This window comes from Polypterus senegalus, chromosome 17 (assembly GCF_016835505.1).
Source record: "Polypterus senegalus isolate Bchr_013 chromosome 17, ASM1683550v1, whole genome shotgun sequence".
NCBI classification, from domain to species: Eukaryota; Metazoa; Chordata; class Cladistia; order Polypteriformes; family Polypteridae; genus Polypterus; species Polypterus senegalus.
Window position 1 is genome coordinate 29,794,943 of NC_053170.1, and position 20,333 is coordinate 29,815,275.

General features: G+C 44.3%; 1 protein-coding gene across 1 annotated transcript in view; it reads left to right on the forward strand.

Annotated features, from left to right (window-relative positions):
- LOC120517857 (methyltransferase-like protein 24) overlaps positions 1–20,333 on the forward strand; it is a 64,521-nt gene that overhangs the window by 27,463 nt on the left and 16,725 nt on the right. The window contains exons 2-3 of the mRNA XM_039740357.1: positions 5,520–5,621; positions 17,832–17,965. Of these exons, the coding sequence (XP_039596291.1) occupies positions 5,520–5,621; positions 17,832–17,965 (236 nt within the window). The remainder of the gene's footprint in view (positions 1–5,519; positions 5,622–17,831; positions 17,966–20,333) is intronic.

A 20,333-nucleotide genomic window follows, 5' to 3' on the forward strand; every position in this document is an offset into this window, starting at 1 on the left:
TAAAACGATATTAGAAAAAGAAAGTGATCCGCTCTATGTCCATTCACAAAAGACCTGATTATAGGCCATCCACAGCAATCAGAGCACCTCCTGTACCAAACAACATATGTAAAACTAACTTAATAGAGCAAATAAATAAATAAATACATAACAGCGCGTGTCTATATTTTTTCTGTACTGCATTGTGCACTCATTTGTGTGTCCTCCAATATTGTAAGCTCACCTGCATTCTACTCCTGTCCTCTTTATTAATTTTGCTGTGGAAAGCATCCTTCCTTATTAAATGGATCAAGTTTAAGTAATACACTTCGATAAGAGGCTGTCAACTGAGCTATTTACAATCTGATTTTTAAGGGGCTCCGAATTTTTCACTGCTACTGTAACACCACCGGCCATGGGATTTACTGTAAAACCGTAGTGACCAGTGAATTATTAGCTTTTTGTCCATGTACGCAGCATTCAAACTCAGTTTAGATGCTTACAGGTAAGCAACATAACAAACACCACGGAAAGCTATGCTTCTATGCCCACAATGTTAAAATATTTTTTCCATGAAGATCCAGTGAAGGAAGGGCCTGGGAATAAGCAGTAACGCTTCAGAGAGTGGGCAGAGCCTGCATTATAATCTGTCCACATTGAAATGCGGAGCTTGGCATCTTCAAAAGTGTACAACTCTGGAGTGCGTTTCCAGAAGTCTACATAATGTCTGTGTTTTAAATTAAAATGTAGTAGTGTGGATAGGGCCTGAGTTTGACATCCCTGCTCTACATGATGGTAGCAAATCCCTGATAGAATGGCAGTCCATCTTTGGGCACACTCTTTATATAGGGATCATTTATAGTCAACATTTAGCCTGCTATGCACATGTTTGGAATGTTAGAGGAGAATGAGAATACTGTACATATGCCCAAGATCACGTGAAGCCAAGGCTGAGAATTACACTCCCAATCCTGTGGAGGTCTCTGAGGGATGACGTGAATGACGATCAAGTTTTCAAATAATCAATGAGGCACATTCAAACGAAAGCCTGCAGTGGGTTGTGCAGTAAGAGCACCAATGGATTATTTTCACAATGGAACAGCTCTTCAGCCTGTCATCGTCCAAACATCTCTGTATGTCCACCTGTTAGTAGCATAGACCATGTCATAAAGAAGAAAGCAAAAAGTCTTGACTCAGTCTATTTTTTCCTCACACACGTAACTTCCTCCTAATCTGTATCAATGTAAAGATGAACAGATTAATTGACATACTTTGTAATTTAATTATGTCACATTAAGAAATAGGAAGCAGAAAGAATAACTAAACTAATTTAAGTTATCTAGACCTGAGGATTAGACTTCAATAAAAATAACCAATTCCATAAAAAGCTGGAAATGTACTGTAGCATACATAGCAAAGTTGTAATTTATGCAGAAATCCTAATACTGAGAAAAGAGAGAAGATGGGTATCAAGTAAGGGGAAAAAGTGTGGTGGACAGAGTACATGCCTGCATAGGGTTTTATGGCTTGCACAAATGGAAAGAACATGCTTTCTCCCGCAGGGCAGGGCAGACACATATACTCTCCCAAAGAGACATTTCTGATCTCCAGGGATTTTGGATTTGGGAAAGGTCATGCGCTACCAGGCAAACACTCCGAGGGGAGCATTACTGAATGCAAAGTCAACAAAGGGGGTGGGGGAGGGAATGTGGAGAATGTCTCAAGGGCTTTTTTCACTACTTAAACTGCAAAGTCTGAGATTTTTGGGTATTAAGAATGAAATGTCTTGCCCTCAGGATCAACAGTCTTGCAAGAGAATCCTTTAAAATGAGGTTAAAGGTCAAATGAGGCAGAATATGTCTCCAGTTGTTAAATTAGATGCCGGGTGAGTTAACTATGAGTAATGGTGTGGAACTGGGGAGTGGTGGTTTCCGCTATGGGAGCAACTACATACGTCTTTGAGTCTCCAACAACAGACCCCTCTATGAAGACAAGACACTAGATCAGGGGTCCTCAATCACGGTCCTGGAGAGCCGCAGAGGCTGCAGGTTTTTGCTCCAACCCAGTTGCTTAATACAAAGCACTTATTGCTAAAGTAACACTTCTGCTTCACTTTAGTGATTTTGAGCCCTTATTTCTTAATTTTGTCTTAAACAGCTATTTTAACTGCACCTTATTATCAATAACATGCAAATGACAAGAGAGAGCAGCATTTCTCCATTTAGCTTATTTACATTTACACCTGTGTGTATTTATCTGCACTATTGGGTTTAATTAAATACTTGGAAGAAAAATGAAGAGAAAAAAGTGAAGGACTGAGAATTACTCGTCCATTTTAGCCTTCAAATCATTTGCATGATAGAAAGGGAAAGAAAATCTAGGATATGAGAATGACCTGACATAGCAGAGTTAATTTAATTTCATAACTTGTTAGTGCTTTATTGGCAAGAATTGCTTTCTAATTGAGCAGCCAGGTCAGAACAAAAATCTGCAGCCACTGCGGCTCTCCAGGACTGGGATTGAGGACCCCTGCACTAGATTGATAGATAGATGTGAAAAATAGATTATGGTTGATGGATACATGTGTCATTAAGTCGGGTTTGTTGCCTTCAAAGCACAAAGTGACTAAGACCACTTCAGTATTTTTTTGTCATTGTCATCTTGGCATGGCAAGTCAGCACCTCTGAGGAAATGGAAGGAATACGTCAGAGCAACATTATGACCTGGCACGTTATGGTTTCAGCTTATTATGGTTTTGTGCTAAGGCTGTCATAACAATGAAGCTAGCAGGAGGCGGCCCAGATGATTCATTCTTTTGACATAGACAGAAAACATAAAAACTCAATGGCACTAATCCCGCTGCATGTTTTACCTTGCCAGACGCTGTGCTGGGTGCTATCAGAAGACATAACTAAGCAGACTGCAGTGGGTGTGATACATGGCGAGTGGGCATGGCCTTATTATCACTAGAAATGCCCCCCAAGGCCACTTTCTGAGCCGCAGTAAGCTTTCAGCCTGCCAAGTCGCATGCAGCTAGGCACAACACTTGAGCAGTGGCAGGGGAGCGGCGCATAGTCCATCCATTGCTATGAAATGAGACTTGTGCTCTTTTCAGTTGTATTTCGTTCGCTAATCGTCTCATTCCAATTGAATGTTTCTGTTAGCTGACTGTACATTTTCACAAATTGCACAGGGTAAGAAAAGGGTTTGACAAATACTTCAAATGATCGTGAACAAGTTTTATCATTTAACCTCCATGACAGATTTAGCCTGATTTTCTAGCTTTGCATATTTGATAACATTTTGTTATATCATGGCATCTGATAATAAATCCCATTGTCTGTTGATTCATTTTCAATACTAGCGGTGCTACCTTCCTGAGACAGGTTGAAATCTAAGTAATCAATGTAGACATCAGCTTTAACATTTTCAGTACAGTGTTTCCATGGAGGGCGGCATGGTGGCACAGTGGGTAGTGCTGCTGCATCGCAGTTAGGGGACCTGGGTTCGCTTTCCGGGTCCTCCCTGTGTGGAGTTTGCATGTTATCCCGGTGTCTGCGTGGGTTTCCTCTGGGTAATCCGGTTTCCTCCCACAATCCAAAGACATTCAGGTTAGGTGCATTGGCGATTCTAAATTGTCCTTGGTGTGTGTGTGTGTGTGTGCATGTGCCCTGCGATGGGCTGGCATCCTGAACAGGGTTTGTTTTCTGCCTTGTGCCCTGTGTTGGTTGGGATTGGCTCCAGCAGACCCCCGACCCTGTAGATAGGATATAGCAGGTTGGATAATGGATGGATGGATGTTTCCATGGACAGACAGACAGATGCGCAGATCCTTATCCTTTTATTAAGGTGGGTGCATTTCTCACTGGTCAAATTCATGAGGATAAAGATTTTATCCTAGTAGTCAAATGCAGGGACAAGTAGTGGACAAGATAAAAGTCCTTCCAAGTGCACAATCATGTAAACACACAAACACACACTATTACAAGAACTTGGAGGGAATACAAAGTCTTCACATAGCATTGTTTGTTGGAAGAAACATCCATTGTGTTACTGAGCTACCCAAAGCTGGAGATATTTCAAATAGAAAGAAGTAGTATATTTTAATAAATAATGACTAACAATTTATACTTAATTTACATTCCAAATTATTACATTTTATTTGTTGCCATCATGAGCAGAAATCCCAGATTTCTTTGAATTCTGAGGAAATGTCCTGAGTTTTTGCTGTTAATGGTGGCACAGAGGTCAGTGCTGCCTCATTGAAGCTCCAGTAGATCAACGTGTGGAATTTGCACAACCTCCATGTCTCCACAGTAAATTTTCTTTATGTTCTCTGTTTCCACACACAGATTGCCTAACTAGATGGAGCCAGATGACTTGTCTTCCCACCATTTTTATTTGCAAGTAACTGGGTTCAGGAAATAATGGATGGAAGCAGATAAATTGGCCATATAGGTCATCTTTATCCAATCCCCCATTTTTGATTGGTTAAGTGATTTGGTGCAGAGCACAGTAACAAGTTCACAGGTACACACGTTATAAATTGCTACATATGTAACAAATACGTAATGAATAAAGAAAATAAAAGTAATTGAAACTGATCAACATTAATGGAGCGCCGCCATACCCATCCATTCATTTGTTGTTGAATTATGGCTAGTTGACAACAGAGGAAAGGAAAACGAAAATTCCAGGCAGCAGCATCCTTGGAGAAACTAAACCTCTTGGTGGTCCATGGTCAGTTATACCAGTAAAAGACAAAGTCAGACACAGTTACCATCCTGGAGACCTTCATCATATGGGAGCCCACCCAAACCTTTTCGGCGTTCTGCTTGAGATGAGCTGGATTGTCCAAGAAGATAACAGAATCTTTACATCTTTTGACTCCATGGCTTTCAGTATTTCAGCTGTCCTTCGATGAGAAGGAAAACCGATTTAAAGTAGAGCCGTAGTACCAAGTGCCACAGTAGGATGTAGAAAATGGAGGAGAATTAGGAACAGTTCAGTTATTATGTTACTTATATATTTATACAAATGACTAACAAACAGATATGCAAAATGCACACCCAGATGATCAGGAGTTCGAATTAGAGTATACTAGACTTAAGTACTGAGTCATAAGCCAAGAGTTAAAGTCGGTCTCAGCTTTACATGATTATAAACTGCCAGAAGCTATCCGGAACTGAGTTGATGCAAAGCAGACCCCAAACAAAGATGGGGTGCTAGTCTATCATGGTGAATATTGTTCATAAAAGGAAAATTCTGACTTGCCAGTTATTTTCATTTTAAAAAGAATTCTTGGGTGGGCACGGTTAGAAAATGCATAGACAGCTGGCCTGAACCATTTTATTTTGTTTCACCTACCTGAGTGATTTGCAGTCAAAAGGCTGATGATGTCTGAAAGGCTGAGCAGGTTGGTGTCTGGTGAATGACATCCAGGTGTGTCTGTTTAGAGCTAGTAAGTGGTTGGCAGTGCTAGAGGTTCTGTTAAGAAACTTAAGTAACAAAAAGTGGATTGTTTTTGTGCTCTCTTACAGGAAGAAGTTTCTAACCATATTGAGCTTCAGCCTTGGGCGGGTGGCCAGCCATCTTTCAAGGCTGAAGTGGACCGTTTCCTTGCCTACATCACCACTCCACAGGTAAGCTGTCTGAGTTTAACATTATTGGTTTGTGTGACATCATGAACAATTTCCCATCACCTAGTGGGTTATAGATTTTCAACAAGATAAAACTCCTAAGATAAAAGTTATAAATAGCAGCCATGTAAAATGATTTAGCAAAGTAAATGTCCGAATTGCAGTTAAAAGGCTTTTCTTTGTATATGACAATGGGAGGCCTGAAAATCGTAAGTACATCTTATGAGAAGGATTAGGAATTGTAGTGGACTCTACACAATCAACTGTCAGACAGTGTTCAGAGTCCATTAAGAAGGCTAACCGAATGTCGGGTTATATTACGTCCTGATGTGTAGAGTACAAGTCCCATGAGGTTATGCTCAAGCTTAGTAATGCACTGGTGAGGACTCATCTGGAGTGTTGTGTGCAGTTTTGGTCTCCAGGCTACATAAAAGACATGGTAGCACTGGACAAAGTCCAGAGAAGAGCAACTAGACGGATTCCAGAACTATAGCTGATGAATTATAATGTCCAGTCCTTGTCTAGATTATTCTAATGTGACCACATATGCACTCTGATCTCTAAGCAGTGTTTATCAGAGGTTCTTATCCCAGTCTTTGTGACTTGGGATACTCTCACCTGTTTTTCATAGTACCATCCTCTTTGTGTACAAAATATATAAGAGGTGAATAAACAATGCAAAATCTTCAGTAACAGTAAAATAATCACTTTGAATATTTAAAAATTACAAGGGAAATCAAAAAATAAAGGCAATTTGAAAATTATGCAGTACCTGCAATGGATAGAAGCTGATGCAGTACAAAACGTTTGCAATGGCTTATGGGTAGTTTGAACATATATACACAGCCCAGCCCTCTGCTATTACTCTAGTTGAAGCCAAGGTCAAATAAATATGGATGCTCTGTCGCAGGATTGCACCATTGTTGAACAACCTGCTTTTGTGAGATTTCTTCAGGCAGATGGAGTGGAAACTTCTGAAATTCACTGAATCGGGTGGTACACAACTTTAGTCAGGATGGTCATACATCCTGTGAACGGTACCCGGGCACAGACAGGCGGACATATTGTTTTGACACCACCACACGTTTATTTACAAAATATTTACAAATATATTACGGTCACCAAGACCCCAGTTCCTTGGTCACAAAGACCCAGTCACGTGCACAAAACCCCAAACACTCAAAAGTCCTGGCCACAATGCCTTTCTTCGGGCCGCCTCCACTCTCCACAGCTTCGTCCTCCTTCCACCCGACTCCAGCGCTGAATGACGGGAGACGGCCCCTTTTATGGAGGACCCGGATGAGCCCCAGGTGCTCCCGGCAATCTTCTGGCCACGCCCCAGCGTGGCGGAAGTGTCGGCTGTCCTCCCGGCTGCTCCCCGGGCACCGTCCAAAGTCTTCCCCAGCACTTCCTGGTGTGGCAGGAGTGCTGGGGAAACAAATCCCAAGGCATTGGGCGCCTCCTGGCGGTGGCCACGGGCCCCTACAGGGAAGAGCTTCCAAGCCCTTGACCCGTGGCTCCCAAAGCAACCCGGAAGGCGAACCCCACGTGGTCCAGGCCGGGCTCTGACCCTCTTCCGGTCCCTCCTGGCGTCCCGGCCGGGTCATAGCCCCTGGCATCCCTGACAGTGCCCCACAGCCAGCGAAGACCACTCGTGGGTAAGAGCGACCCGTCCCGCGAGGGCAGCAGAGCCCCGAAACGGGTCCCACTCGAGGATAGCCGGGGTCCGGCCCCGCACTCCTAGCAGGGACAGGGGCGGAGACACAATCTGCGCACCAACCCATGGTGCATCCCTGTGCCTCGCACAGGTTGTGCTCCCCCCTTTTACCGGCACCCCGGGGCCTCCTCGGTAGGCACCCCCTCCGGGACCTCCACGCCTTTGTTCTGAGCCACTCGTTCCCCCGTTGGCTCCTCCAGCTGCGAGCGCACCTGCGCACCGACAGAGAGATCCTTCTGCAGACGGCCCGACATCAGAGGGCTGTTCCGCCTGAAGGGTTCCTTCAACTCGCCGGGTCCGCCCCTACAAAAGAGAACACAGGGGCAGAACCGCTGCCAAAGCACCCAGCTCGTGCCACGCACGGGCAGCGTTCCCCCCTCCAACCGGCACCCCGGCACTTGCCTGATCGGCACCCTCTCCGCGCTTCCGTGTCCCTCTCGACGATGGAGTCGCCGGCACCGCCCGCTCTCTCTCCGCCCGGCCTCAGGGATTCCCTCTGCTCTCCCAGAGGGCAGCCAGCCACACGCTGCACCCAGCAACGCTGCCTCACCTTATCGGAGGAATCGCACCCAGCCTCTTAATCCTCCCTTTACTTTCGGACGCCTTGACGATATGCGGCTCCGTATTACTCAACACGAGCCCCTTTCCCGTCTGCGTCCGTAACATATCGGAGGAATCGGCACCCAGCCTCTTATTCCTCCCTTCACTCTGGGACGCCATGACGGTTTGAGACTCCTTATGGAATAAAAGGCGCCTCTGTCCCGTCTGCGTCCCTATAGTGCGGCGCAAGACCGCAGCCGACTCGGGGCGGAGGGCGCTAGGACCCGGGGCACTTAGCAGCCCGTGTCCCTTCAGCGTCCTCTCGACTCCCCTCGCCGCAAGCATGCAGTCCAGCGGCGCCGCACCTCCTGTCGGAGGGCTGCTTACTCGGAACTGCTCATTGTCTTCACAGCCTTTTTCAGCAGACCCTCCCATATGCTTTACGGAGTCGGCTGTACTCACCGTCTCCGCTGTACCTCTCCGGCTGGAGATTCCAGCGTCGCGCCGTCCCGTCGTCGATAGAAACGTTCTCAGCGCCGCGAGCGCCTTCCTCTCCAGTACCAGCACCTCAGCCCGGAGGGCACATAGCACCTGTAACACACGCTGCCCGGCGGGCTGAAGGGACGCTCCAGCTCCGCCAAAGCAGCCGGCAAAGACAGGAAGTTAACCGACGCTGAGCCTACCTGACTGTCGGCCTCCGACGCCGCCACTTCCTGTGGGCCTTCTCCTCCGCCCAATCGGGTCTCCCCTGCCCGTGATGGACATTCCAGTCATCGGCGGGCACACAAGACACACCGTCCAATCGCGTGCCTGTCAGGGGGAGGGACTTCTGGTCCGCGGCCATCTTGGCTCTCCTTCTGCGGCGGCGACGTGCTTGCCGGCAGCCTTGCTGTTGCCAGCACCTTTCGAGCTGCAGCGTCTCTTCCTCCGCAGCCCTCGCGGCTGCCGCCACGCTGCCGGAGCCCCGCAGACCAGCATGCGCCCGCCACTGACGCGGATCCGGGAGGTCCCTGCCTGGAAAACAAAACACACGCCCGGCCCCCAAGGGCCGGCTGCCGATAGGCAGGGAACTCACCTCCCAGGTCCCGCCAAACCGAGGAAACGTCCTCGGCGTGGCCTCTCTGGACGCCATGCCGCCCCGGGCGCCTCCAGCAACGGCGCGATCGTGGGAGCCCGCTGCACTCCTCCAATGCACACGCCCGCCCGCTTCAGGGAATAACGGCCCTCCTGCGGACCCCTGGCGGTCCGTGGGGTTCCTTTACCCCGCGGGACTGTGTGCACGCAGCACCTGATGCGTGGGTGGGGTCCCCTGCTGCACCGGTCGCCCACAACAAATTGTTTAATAACAGGTCTCCGCCTTTGAAACAGGCGGAGCATCCTGCCGACTACGCCAGATGTGAACGGTACCCGGGCACAGACAGGCGGACATATTGTTTTGACACCACCACACGTTTATTTACAAAATATTTACAAATATATTACGGTCACCAAGACCCCAGTTCCTTGGTCACAAAGACCCAGTCACGTGCACAAAACCCCAAACACTCAAAAGTCCTGGCCACAATGCCTTTCTTGGGCCCGCCTCCACCCTCCACAGCTTCGTCCTCCTTCCACCCGACTCCAGCGCTGAATGACGGGAGACGGCCCCTTTTATGGAGGACCCGGATGAGCCCCAGGTGCTCCCGGCAATCTTCTGGCCACGCCCCAGCGTGGCGGAAGTGTCGGCTGTCCTCCCGGCTGCTCCCCGGGCACCGTCCAAAGTCTTCCCCCCAGCACTTCCTGGTGTGGCAGGAGTGCTGGGGAAACAAATCCCAAGGCATTGGGGCCTCCTGGCGGTGGCCACGGGCCCCTACAGGGAAGAGCTTCCAAGCCCTTGACCCGTGGCTCCCAAAGCAACCCGAAGGCGAACCCCACGTGGTCCAGGCGGGCTCTGACCCTCTTCCGTCCCTCCTGGCGTCCCAGCCGGGTCATAGCCCCTGGCATCCCTGACAATCCCTAGACATTGATGAATCGACTTACAACACAAAAGTGACACAATGTGAGAAGAATAGCAATCATGACTAGAGGTCTCTGAAGTATTATAAAATCAGACCCTTTATTTAAATAATTGATGTTTCATTATGCTATTATTATCCTCTACTCAAACAAAATGTAATATGATTGTATCTTTGACTTCCCCCAACATTCAGTCTCCTTAAAAGATTCAGTCTATTGAATCAACCTAAGGTGTGGTGGAGGAAGCAACATATTAATGGCCATTGAAAGGACCATTTGTTAGCTCCTTTCTAACGCAGATGATAATAATAATAACTAGCTGATGCCTGCCGTAGCATACGGCGGTGTAAGAATAGGAATGGAAAACGGTGAGAAAGGAATTCAGAATCAAGTAGAAAGAAATACTTCTTGAAAGACGCAGTTGTGAATAGGTGTTTTGCTGGAGACGATTTGTGTCAAGAAATAACCCACTGATAGGAACAGGCAGTTGCCGGATCCCGGAATAGAGATGACGTTGTACAAAAACCCGTCGATAGATACTGTCGTTCATTTTATAACAAAGGCATAGGAAACAACTGTTGCAGTATAACGAAAATAGCAAGGAACGAAACCAATGCCTATGATTGAGAGCATAGACATATATATAGATAGACGTCGCATTCACTGTGTTGCCCAGTCAACACGATACGTCAGCGTGTCCGTCCTATTGCAAGTGGCAAAAGTGCCATTTAAACTAATACAGGTAGACATGGAAACTGGATTTTCTGATGAAAAACCAATACTGTTTAAAACAGTATCGTTTACATACAACAGATTTTGGTGAATCGTTTACATGCAAATATTTATATCCATTTATACACTAATAATGGCAATTATTAAATAATTATTATTATTATTAAACAATTCCTCCTATATAAGTAACATTTCTCGGACTGTCTTCTTCCATCTCCGAAACATTGTTGTTAGTATTGGTTAATGCCTGAGTCACCTCACGTATAGATTACTGTAATGATATTCTAACTGGCATACCACAAAAACTTATCCATCGCTTACAACTTATTCAAAATTTTGCTGCCAGGATAATAACCAGCTGTTCTAAATCTACTGAAAATATTACACCTACTCTCTCTCAACTTCACCGACTCCCTGTGAAGTTGTGAATAGGTGTTTTGCTGGGGATGACAGATGCCGGATCCCGGAATAGAGATGACATTGTACAAAAACCCGTCGACAGAGAAGGTACTATCGTTCATTTTATAACAAAAGCTTAGGAAAATACCGCCGCAGTATAACGAAAATAGCAAGGTGTATGGGAGGCTGCAGGCAGCGTGGGGAAGGGTTTGGAAGAGGACGAATAGGAATCGAGAAATGCTGTGTCGGCTGCATGTGGGCAGGACCGGTTTTGAAATGGAAGCAGGACGAACCAGAAGAGAAATATATATAAGAGATAATAATTTTGTACATTTATATAATGTATTTCTTACTACTCAAAGCTTGTTACACAGTGAGTGGGGCGCCACCTCATTCACTACTAATATACAGCATCCATTTTGATGATGCAATCATAGTCATTTTTGCACAAAGTGCACTTACCACACATTAGCTTTTAGGTGGTGAAGTGGTGTGAGAGAGAGTGCCAATCAAAGACAGATGATGGTTAGGGGAGCAGAATGACGAGGCTGTGGTGGGCAATTTAGCCTGGAAATCGAGATATACCCTACACTTTATGAAGGATACCCAGGGACCTTTTATGACAACAGAGAGTCAGGATGTCAAAAAACAGTGCCACATTTTCAGAACAGTGTCCCTGTCACTGCACTGGGGCATTGGGATCCACTTTTAGACCTCAGGCTAAATGCTTCCTGCTGGCCTTACCAACACCTCTTTCAGCAGCAACCCAAGGTTTTCCTGTTTGGTCTCCCATCCAAGTACTGGCCAGACCTAAACATGCTTCAGGTGGATTACGTGTTCTGAAGTGCATGGGGTATGACCCAGGTGACACTTGGGGAAGTACTCTGACCTCCAAAGAGGAATTGCCATTTTCTTGAGCTCTCTTCTTGGTGCTGTCCGTCTACTCATGCTTTTCCAGTCCAGCCTATTGCTCTGTCCAGCATGGCTTCTCTTATGTCCTGCACACATGGCTCTGCCCCCTTGCAGATTCTCACCTTTATATCTCCTCATGAGTCGGATTTGCAGTAGTATTTATAAATGTGAATGCTAACTATGGACTATTCACAACTATTTTGAAAGAAGCTCAGTTTAGTTACTAAACAAACAATACAATCTCAAAATGAAAATAAAATCACCAGTAAGTGTCGATACATGAGCATTGTGCACAAACTATGAAATCTCCTTTTCTTACTCCTCCCTGCAGTGCTGAAATTTGAAACAGAGTTGGTGTGAATTGAATAGATGTATACTTATGCTGCACTGAATTTACATGAATTTACCAGTTAAGTAATTGCTTAGTTTGTTCTGCTACAGAGTGGAAAAGAGCAGACAGTAAGATGTTGAACCAGGAGATGACGCATAGCCCTAAAAAAATAATGGAGTCAAAACTAGGATGTCAAACAATCTTTCAGACAAGTCCAATACATAATCAAACATCAAAGTCAAATATAAAGCTGACCAGACGCCGAAACTAAAAGAACTTTGAAGAAACACACATGAGAAGACATTTGAACATGTATCCACAATCTTAGACAGCATCCTAGCTATGGCTACTTCCACATCACTAAATATTCATTTAAAAACACAGACGTTAGTCAGTATTTTTGCTTTTCATCAAGAGTACCCTGGCATTTGTATCTCCCATAAACAGAGAATTTTGAAAACACTCTACAAAGCCATACATTTCTGAAAACACTGGTTCAGCATTGCAGTGTGCATGGGTGAAAACAGAGAGTTTTAATAATTGCAGACTCTAATCACTCTGTGATTGGTCTGTGCTTATTACGAGGCCTTTCCCTGACTCAGTCCTGCTCATTACATTTTCTCAGCCAATTTGCTGGCCTTGTAGTCACTAAAAATTTGACTTCATCATCAGAATAAACAAAACAATCTTGTTTTTTTGTTTCTCTTGCTCACCATTACTATTCTCTGTGTTGGAATGCAAGCTTCCTAGCATGGAGGACACTTCCTCTTCCTGTTTTCACCGATGCACGTATGCCCAGTAAAGGTGAACAGCTACAGTCAAATTGTGTTTTCAGTCGTGTGGGCAGAGAGACTTTTGTAAACAATGTGAAAACACTAATCTGGATGGAGACACATTTCATTTAAAAATACTGTTTTTAAATGAAAATATAGTAATGTGGATGTAGTCAATGACTTTGGCCTTTATACCATTACATGTGTAATGTCATGATATGCTGCAGTGGGATAATGACCCCTAACAGTGTTGCTGTGCCATAGTAATCATTATCCAAAATGGTAATGCTTAATACAATACACAACAAAACAAAACTAAAAAAATAACTCTTAAACCCATTTATTCCCAAATCATACTAAATATTAAATATACTTCCAGGCATTAGGAAGAAATAACAAGAACCTTAAGAGACAAGTAATGTTCAAAATCAATTTAAATAGCAAGTGCACCTAGTGCCAGATCTTAACACAGATTATTTGGTAGCTGATTTCCCGTTTTGCCCCTGTGTGTCTCGCCTGGCTTGAGACCTGAGAAATCTTGTGCATGACTTTGATCTGGCCTGCAGACTGCTCTTGGGTATAGAAAATGATGATGTAACTTGTAGGATAATTAAAAAGTGAAAAGCTGCGTTGACTGAATGTCCTGGTCATGTTGAGACTTTTTCTTGTGTTGTTGTTTTTTTTTCTGATTGTAGGGCTGGTACAAGTTTTGGGCTGTAAGCCACTTTTACTAGTACTTTTCAGAACTATAAGAATGAAGTTATGTTAGGATAGTAGGAGTGCCACCTCTGGCTTTGAAAGTGGAGATCTTTAATTTACCTAATATTGTACAAATTCAGACTTTAAAGTGAAAAATGTATACCAGTCCATTTTTTTCACAGCATATATCTGAGGCAAAGCTTATCCCAGTAGTCTCAGTGCAAGGCAGGAAGCAGCCCTGTTTGGCTCAGCTTTCTAACACTATTTAAAATCGTACATAAATCCATACTGACTAATGCTGTGCCAGTTTACCCTCACAGCATGTCTTTGGTATATGGAAACAACTAGAAAAAACAAGAAAACTCCACTTGAACACATTGAGCACATTGGCAGAACTAGTGACCCAGCTAGGAACTGAACCCAGCTGTGTCTAACTGTGTGTCAGCTGTTATTACTACTGGGGTCACATGCCACCCAGCAACAATTAATATTGGCAGACCATCCATCCATCCATCCTCTTCCGCTTATCCGGGGTCGGGTCGCGGGGGCAGCAGCTTGAGCAGAGAGGCCCAGACTTCCTTCTCCCCAGCCACTTCTTCCAGCTCTTCCGGGAGAATCCCAAGGCGTTCCCAGGCCAGTCGGGAGACATAATCCCTCCAGCGTTTACTGGGTCTCCTTCTGGTTGGACATGCCCGGAACACTTCACCAGGGAGGCGTCCAGGAGGCATCCTGATCAGATGCCCAAGCCACCTCATCTGACTCCTCTCGATGCGGAGGAGTAGCGGCTCTACTCTGAGCCCCTCCCGGATGACTGAGCTTCTCACCCTATCTTTAAGGGAAAGCCCAGACACCCTGCAGAGGAAACTCATTTCAGCCGCTTGTATTCGCGATCTCGTTCTTTCGGTCACTACCTATAGCTCATGACCATAGGTGAGGGTAGGAACGTAGATCGACTGGTAATTGAGAGCTTTGCCTTTCGGCTCAGCTCCTTTTTCACCACGACAGACCAATGCAGGGCCCACATCACTGCGGATGCCGCACCGATCCACCTGTTGATCTCGCAGTCCATTCTTCCCTCACTTGTGAACCGCGAGATACTTGAGCTCCTCCACTTGGGGCAGGATCTCTCCCCAAACCCTGAGAGGGCACTCCACCCTTTTCCAGCTGAGGACCATGGTCTCGGATTTGGAGGTGCTGATTCTCATCCCAGCCGCTTCACACTCAGCTGCGAACTGTTCCAGAGAGAGCTGAAGATCTCGGCCTGATGAAGCAAACAGGACAACATCATCTGCAAAAAGCAGTGACCCAATCCTGAGTCCACCAAACCGGACCCCTTCAACACCCTGGCTGCGCCTAGAAATTCTGTCCATAAAAGTTATGAACAGAATCGGTGACAAAGGACAGCCCTGGCGGAGTCCAACACTCACTGGAAATGGCCTCGACTTACTGCCGGCAATGCGGACCAAGCTCTGACACCGGTTGTACAGAGACCGAACAGCCCTTATCAGGGGGTCCGGTATCCCATACTCCCGGAGCACCCCCCCCCACAGGATTCCCCGAGGGACATGGTCGAATGCCTTTTTCAAGTCAACAAAACACATGTAGACTGGTTGGGCAAACTCCCATGCACCCTCCAGGATTCTGCTAAGGATGTAGAGCTGGTCCACTGTTCCGCGACCAGGATGATAGATAGATAGATAGATAGCAGACCACCTATTGCCAAAGAGGAGACTTATCTAAACATCATGCCAGCTGTCTCCCCATTCCCCCCCCATGAGTCCTCCTGAGTTTGCAAATTTCACAGCACAGTGTGGATAATGAACTTGGGGTGTATTTCCACATGATAACCACTTATTTAAGTTGTTTGACCTAAAAACATAAGTTTAGTGAACCAGTCAAGCAATCATGGTAATCAGAATTGAATTGTGACTAGTCAGTCAACCCTTAATCCATATTAATCTGAAAGTTGTGTCTAAAGCACAGGTTCCCAGGTTCAGTTCTGGATGGCTTCAATGTGTGCAGATTTTTGTTTCAGTCCAAGTTTATGGTTTCTTTATTTAGTCATGTTTACACAAGAAAACATGAAATTTGCCTTCTCAGTTGCATCTAATAACAGACAGAATGAAATAAAACAGACAAATAGAAACAAGAAAGGTTAAGGTAAGGCAGTTAGATAATACAAAATATAATATAAAAAAAAAAAAAAAGTTACAGGATATAAATCAAAACCTTAATCATTATCTCCGATATTTCTTATTGAAAAGTCGTATGGCACTTGGAAGAAAGGAGTTTGTGGAGAGATTTGTGTGGGTTTTCAAAGCGACTATCCTTCCTGATTTACTGAACTTTAGTTCTACATGTAATGGATGACTGTCATCAGTTGAGATGATTTCCAGTTTCTTTAACATTGCCCTCTGACACACAGACTAGTCAAATCATTTACATCAGCCCCAGTAACTTTAGCTGCATACTTCATAATCTGCTAAATACTGTAAGTGCTAAATACGAAACTGGTCCTTGTTCGTAACAGCACTTATTATCAACTTTTTTGGTTTGATAGTGTTCTCATTCTCTCATGACAGAACATTATTATATTATAGATTATCAATTACTTAAAATATTATGCAAATAATTTGTGGCCTATGTTTAGATTTGGAGTCACAGACATATTGTAAGTGTCTGTAAGAGGCCTACAAAAGATCCATAAAGCAGGCTAGAACCTTTACTGCCAATAAGTGGCTTACCCCAGTCTAGCAACTGCTACCTGCAGGCTTCAGCCCAAGCAAGTCCAAAATGTGGAACTTGGTATACAAAGAACGTTACAGAAAACTCACAATGCCTTAAAAGGGAGAGGGTGACCATACATTTATGGCTTTTGAACAAAAGCACAATGAAAAACACTTACAAAAATATTCTTAACTAAAACAGCAAAATGTAACACAGTACTTCCAAGGGGCAAAAATAATTTGCCTAAAGAGACAATCCAAAGCAGACAAGTCCTAATACATGATTCAGAAAACAGAGCAAATAAATCACTTTAACCAGGATATCTTCAGAAGTAGCTACACTTACAAGTCTCTGTACAAACTGAATGCTTTACTCCTGAATCTCACTTCTGATCGAGAATGATATATGGGCAAAAGGAGAATGTTTAAATCCACGTCAGCATTTCCAAAACGTGCAAACTTCACACAGACGGTGTATGAGCCAGAATCTGAACCCATGTCTCTATAGTTGTATGGTTGTAGCACTAACCAGAGTGCTGCTGCCCACAGAACACACAGTGGCTTGTGTACACTTTAAGGTTCTGCTTTGGCTCTTAAGCTGGTAATATAAATTTCAAAGTTCTGTTTAGAAGAAGCTCATATCATCCAAAGAGCTAGACTGTGGGAGAACACAGTACTGGCGTTAAATAAAGTCTGTAAGATAGCAGCCTTTCCTGCCTCCCCACACACATTGACGTTTTCCAAGATAAATTCTTTAGTGACATTTAAGCACATTAAGAGCCCTCAGACACCAGACTGAAGTTATCCTCCTGCCCAAAAGACAAATTCCCCTTCTTCACTGTGAATGCACCCCCAACCAACTCCCACGGAGAATAAATTGCAGCATTGAAATAGGAGTCGGACACAATACATTTGTTTAATGTGTGTTGGATATTTCCAGATTTTTTTTGTCTTCTTGACTAAATAATTCTTTTTAATTTGAGCCAAGGGTAACAGTGGATCAGGAGTTCAGTCCCCCGCATATCCTCAGTTTCTGACAGCTCCTCATTGGCGTGCTTTACTCAGTAATGTCTTCTCAGCCTTTTGGACCTTGGCACTACAACAAGGAACACGATACCTAAATGGAGGTCAGAACTCACTCGGCACATTATTTGAATATCCCCGGAGGACACCAAGTAGTTTATTAGAACTATGCGGTCTCCACCTCAGCACCCCCTACAAATATTGGAATACTATTTTGATAGGAAGTGGAGCCTTGACCTACCCATTTTTGCCTGACCTCCCTTACGGCAAATGGAATGAACAGGATGTTAATCATTGAGGGAGCTTGTGTGAAGTAAAGCCGCAGGCCTCTCTGCTCACCACTGCTCTCTCTTTCTCTCTTTATAGGTCCACTGCAACAAGGCGCTGACTGCAGGTGAGGTCAGAGAGAAGCAGGTCGCTGCTAGCACGTGGGCCATCTGCTTGGAAGCATGGTTTTTGCCCCGGGTGCCACCGAAACCTTGTGTGGTGTATTCATTCAGGTAGAAAATGAAAGAGGAGAAAAATGCAAAGACGTGGCTTGTCAGAAATCAATCACTCTGCTTCTTTCACTGATTTTCCAATATATGACATTGAATTAAACAGATGAATGAGAGAGGTGGCAAATACATTAACATATATACAGTAATGCTGATAAAGGTATAATGTGACATATTTACAGTATATTATGTGATGCCTAGTGGTCTGGACAAGTTTAGATTTGTTACCCAGCAGGTGAGGGCATTGGGTCAGCACAAGATATGGTGGAGCCCCAACTAGTAGTAGTGTGGCTAGCCAAAGGTTACCAGTGGATTATAATTCTGTCTTCAAGTGCTATCGACAGACAGTAAATATGAGTTTCCAAGTCAGGAATTCCACATGAATGCCAACAGAAATTCAGAGCGTCAGCTCCAACAATTTGGAGAAAACAAACCTACCTAAATTCTCCGAGCTGGGATGTAATACTGACCTAGCACCATAGCCAATTATATAAAATCAAAAATGTAACCTAAAAAAATATAAATATTAAATCCATTTTGTGGTCACATTGCATTTGGAACAAAGTGATACACATTTAGTCTGCTCCCATAATTTTCACATCAACATACAGTTTATCACTAATTGCTTTTTGGCAGACCAAGCTACACATCAACAGTAACCTTGCATTTCTCAAAAAAGTCTGACCAGAAATTTGAACACACTGAAGTAGGAAGGTGAAACATTACAAGTCGGGACGTCGAATATTCCTGATAGCATGTGAACACAGTACAAGTCCTGTTGTGTTTGGGGCCTTTTGAACCAGTAGAGATTTTAGGGGGCATAAGGTACTGACAGGAAACCAGTAAAAAGCTCATCTTAAAGTGTTTTGGACCTAACACCAATTTGTCAGAGTGAAAGATATGGAGGAGCACCTATGGCTGGCAGCCACTCACTGCTTTAAGTTCCATGTTAAAGAGAAAACAAGTTGGCACACAGACTCAACTAGGGAATTAGTAAGCTGAGCAGGTCTGTTTATTGAAAAGCACTTCCTTACTTTAAGTGCCTGAACTTCTCTTGGTATGCCCTTGGAAGGTGCCTGAAGCTAGACAACAAAAACCCTGCACAAACAGGACTCTGTCGAACTATTACTGATCCTCAGTCTCCTTCTATGTTGGAGCAAATTCTTGTACTGCTACTGTATGAGCTACCAAGCTGGCTCCTTCTTGTTGGTTTTACCCTCGGGTATCCACCTGTTGTTTTCTCTCAAGTCTGGGTTGCCTACACTGCCCTTATTTAAATCTCTTGCCTACCAGGTGCCGAACCCATCCCATCTGGAAGGAAATGCGAAAGTAATGTTGAAGGATTGTCATTTCAAAGTCCGATATTTTAGCTAATGATCCATAATGAAGCCTTGAAGATGGTGTTGTGGCAGACTTAAATGAATATATCAGAAGCAGTGTGTGCCAGTGTCCACATACAATTGGGGGTTTGCTGATTCCAGGAGATATCAGGTGGAAGTCAAGGTAGATTTAAAAACATAGTCCCACATAATAAAGAACTGGGACAGGAGAAGGAAGGAGTAGTGTAGTAAAAGATGTAATTGTCTGCAATACAGTCAGATGTTTCATGTGGCCTTTTCAGCAAGAAATGTCTTCTAAGAAAGGATACTAAATCAAACTATGGACCAGCTGGCACTGTTTTATTTAATCTCAATTGAGCATGTATGGTCTGCGATGTGGGTTGTGGTGGCTCAGACACTAGGTGGGGGTTCTCGAGGGGGACCCCCAACCCTTGCTGTGGTGATCATTGGTGCTTCTCCATTACTCTAGCTTTGATGTATTACATATGTATAATGTATAATAGATAAATAGAGAGTAAGTGCTATGCAAAGATCCTAACCACTTTAGGTAGTTAACAAAAATATTTGCCTTATACCGTTGTTTTCTGTCTTCTTGATTAGTGTGTGAATAGAAAGGAGCATATCTTAAAGTCCCACACAATTCTTTTGCAAAAAAGTGTAGCAATACAATAAGATATGTGAATGTCCATAAAGAAACTTACACAATAACAAACCTTTTTTCCTGTTGAAAAAAAATGAGATATATGTATGGCATGAAGCCCAGTGCTTGAAGAAGCAAATCAAACAAGATGGTGTTAAGATTCAATGACATGATACATAGGTTGATCCAAACAGATTAGCTGAAACAGTTGTATAGATGATTCAATTATTCTTTAAAGGGGACATCCCCACACCATGACGATTGTCTGAGAATCTACAAGGGAGAGCCCCCATTCTGTTAATCATTAAGAAATGGGTCTTAAAGACACTAAGAAGGGCAAGATTGGGTCATGACAAAATAAGTTTAAATATCCCTGATGTGGAGCAACAGA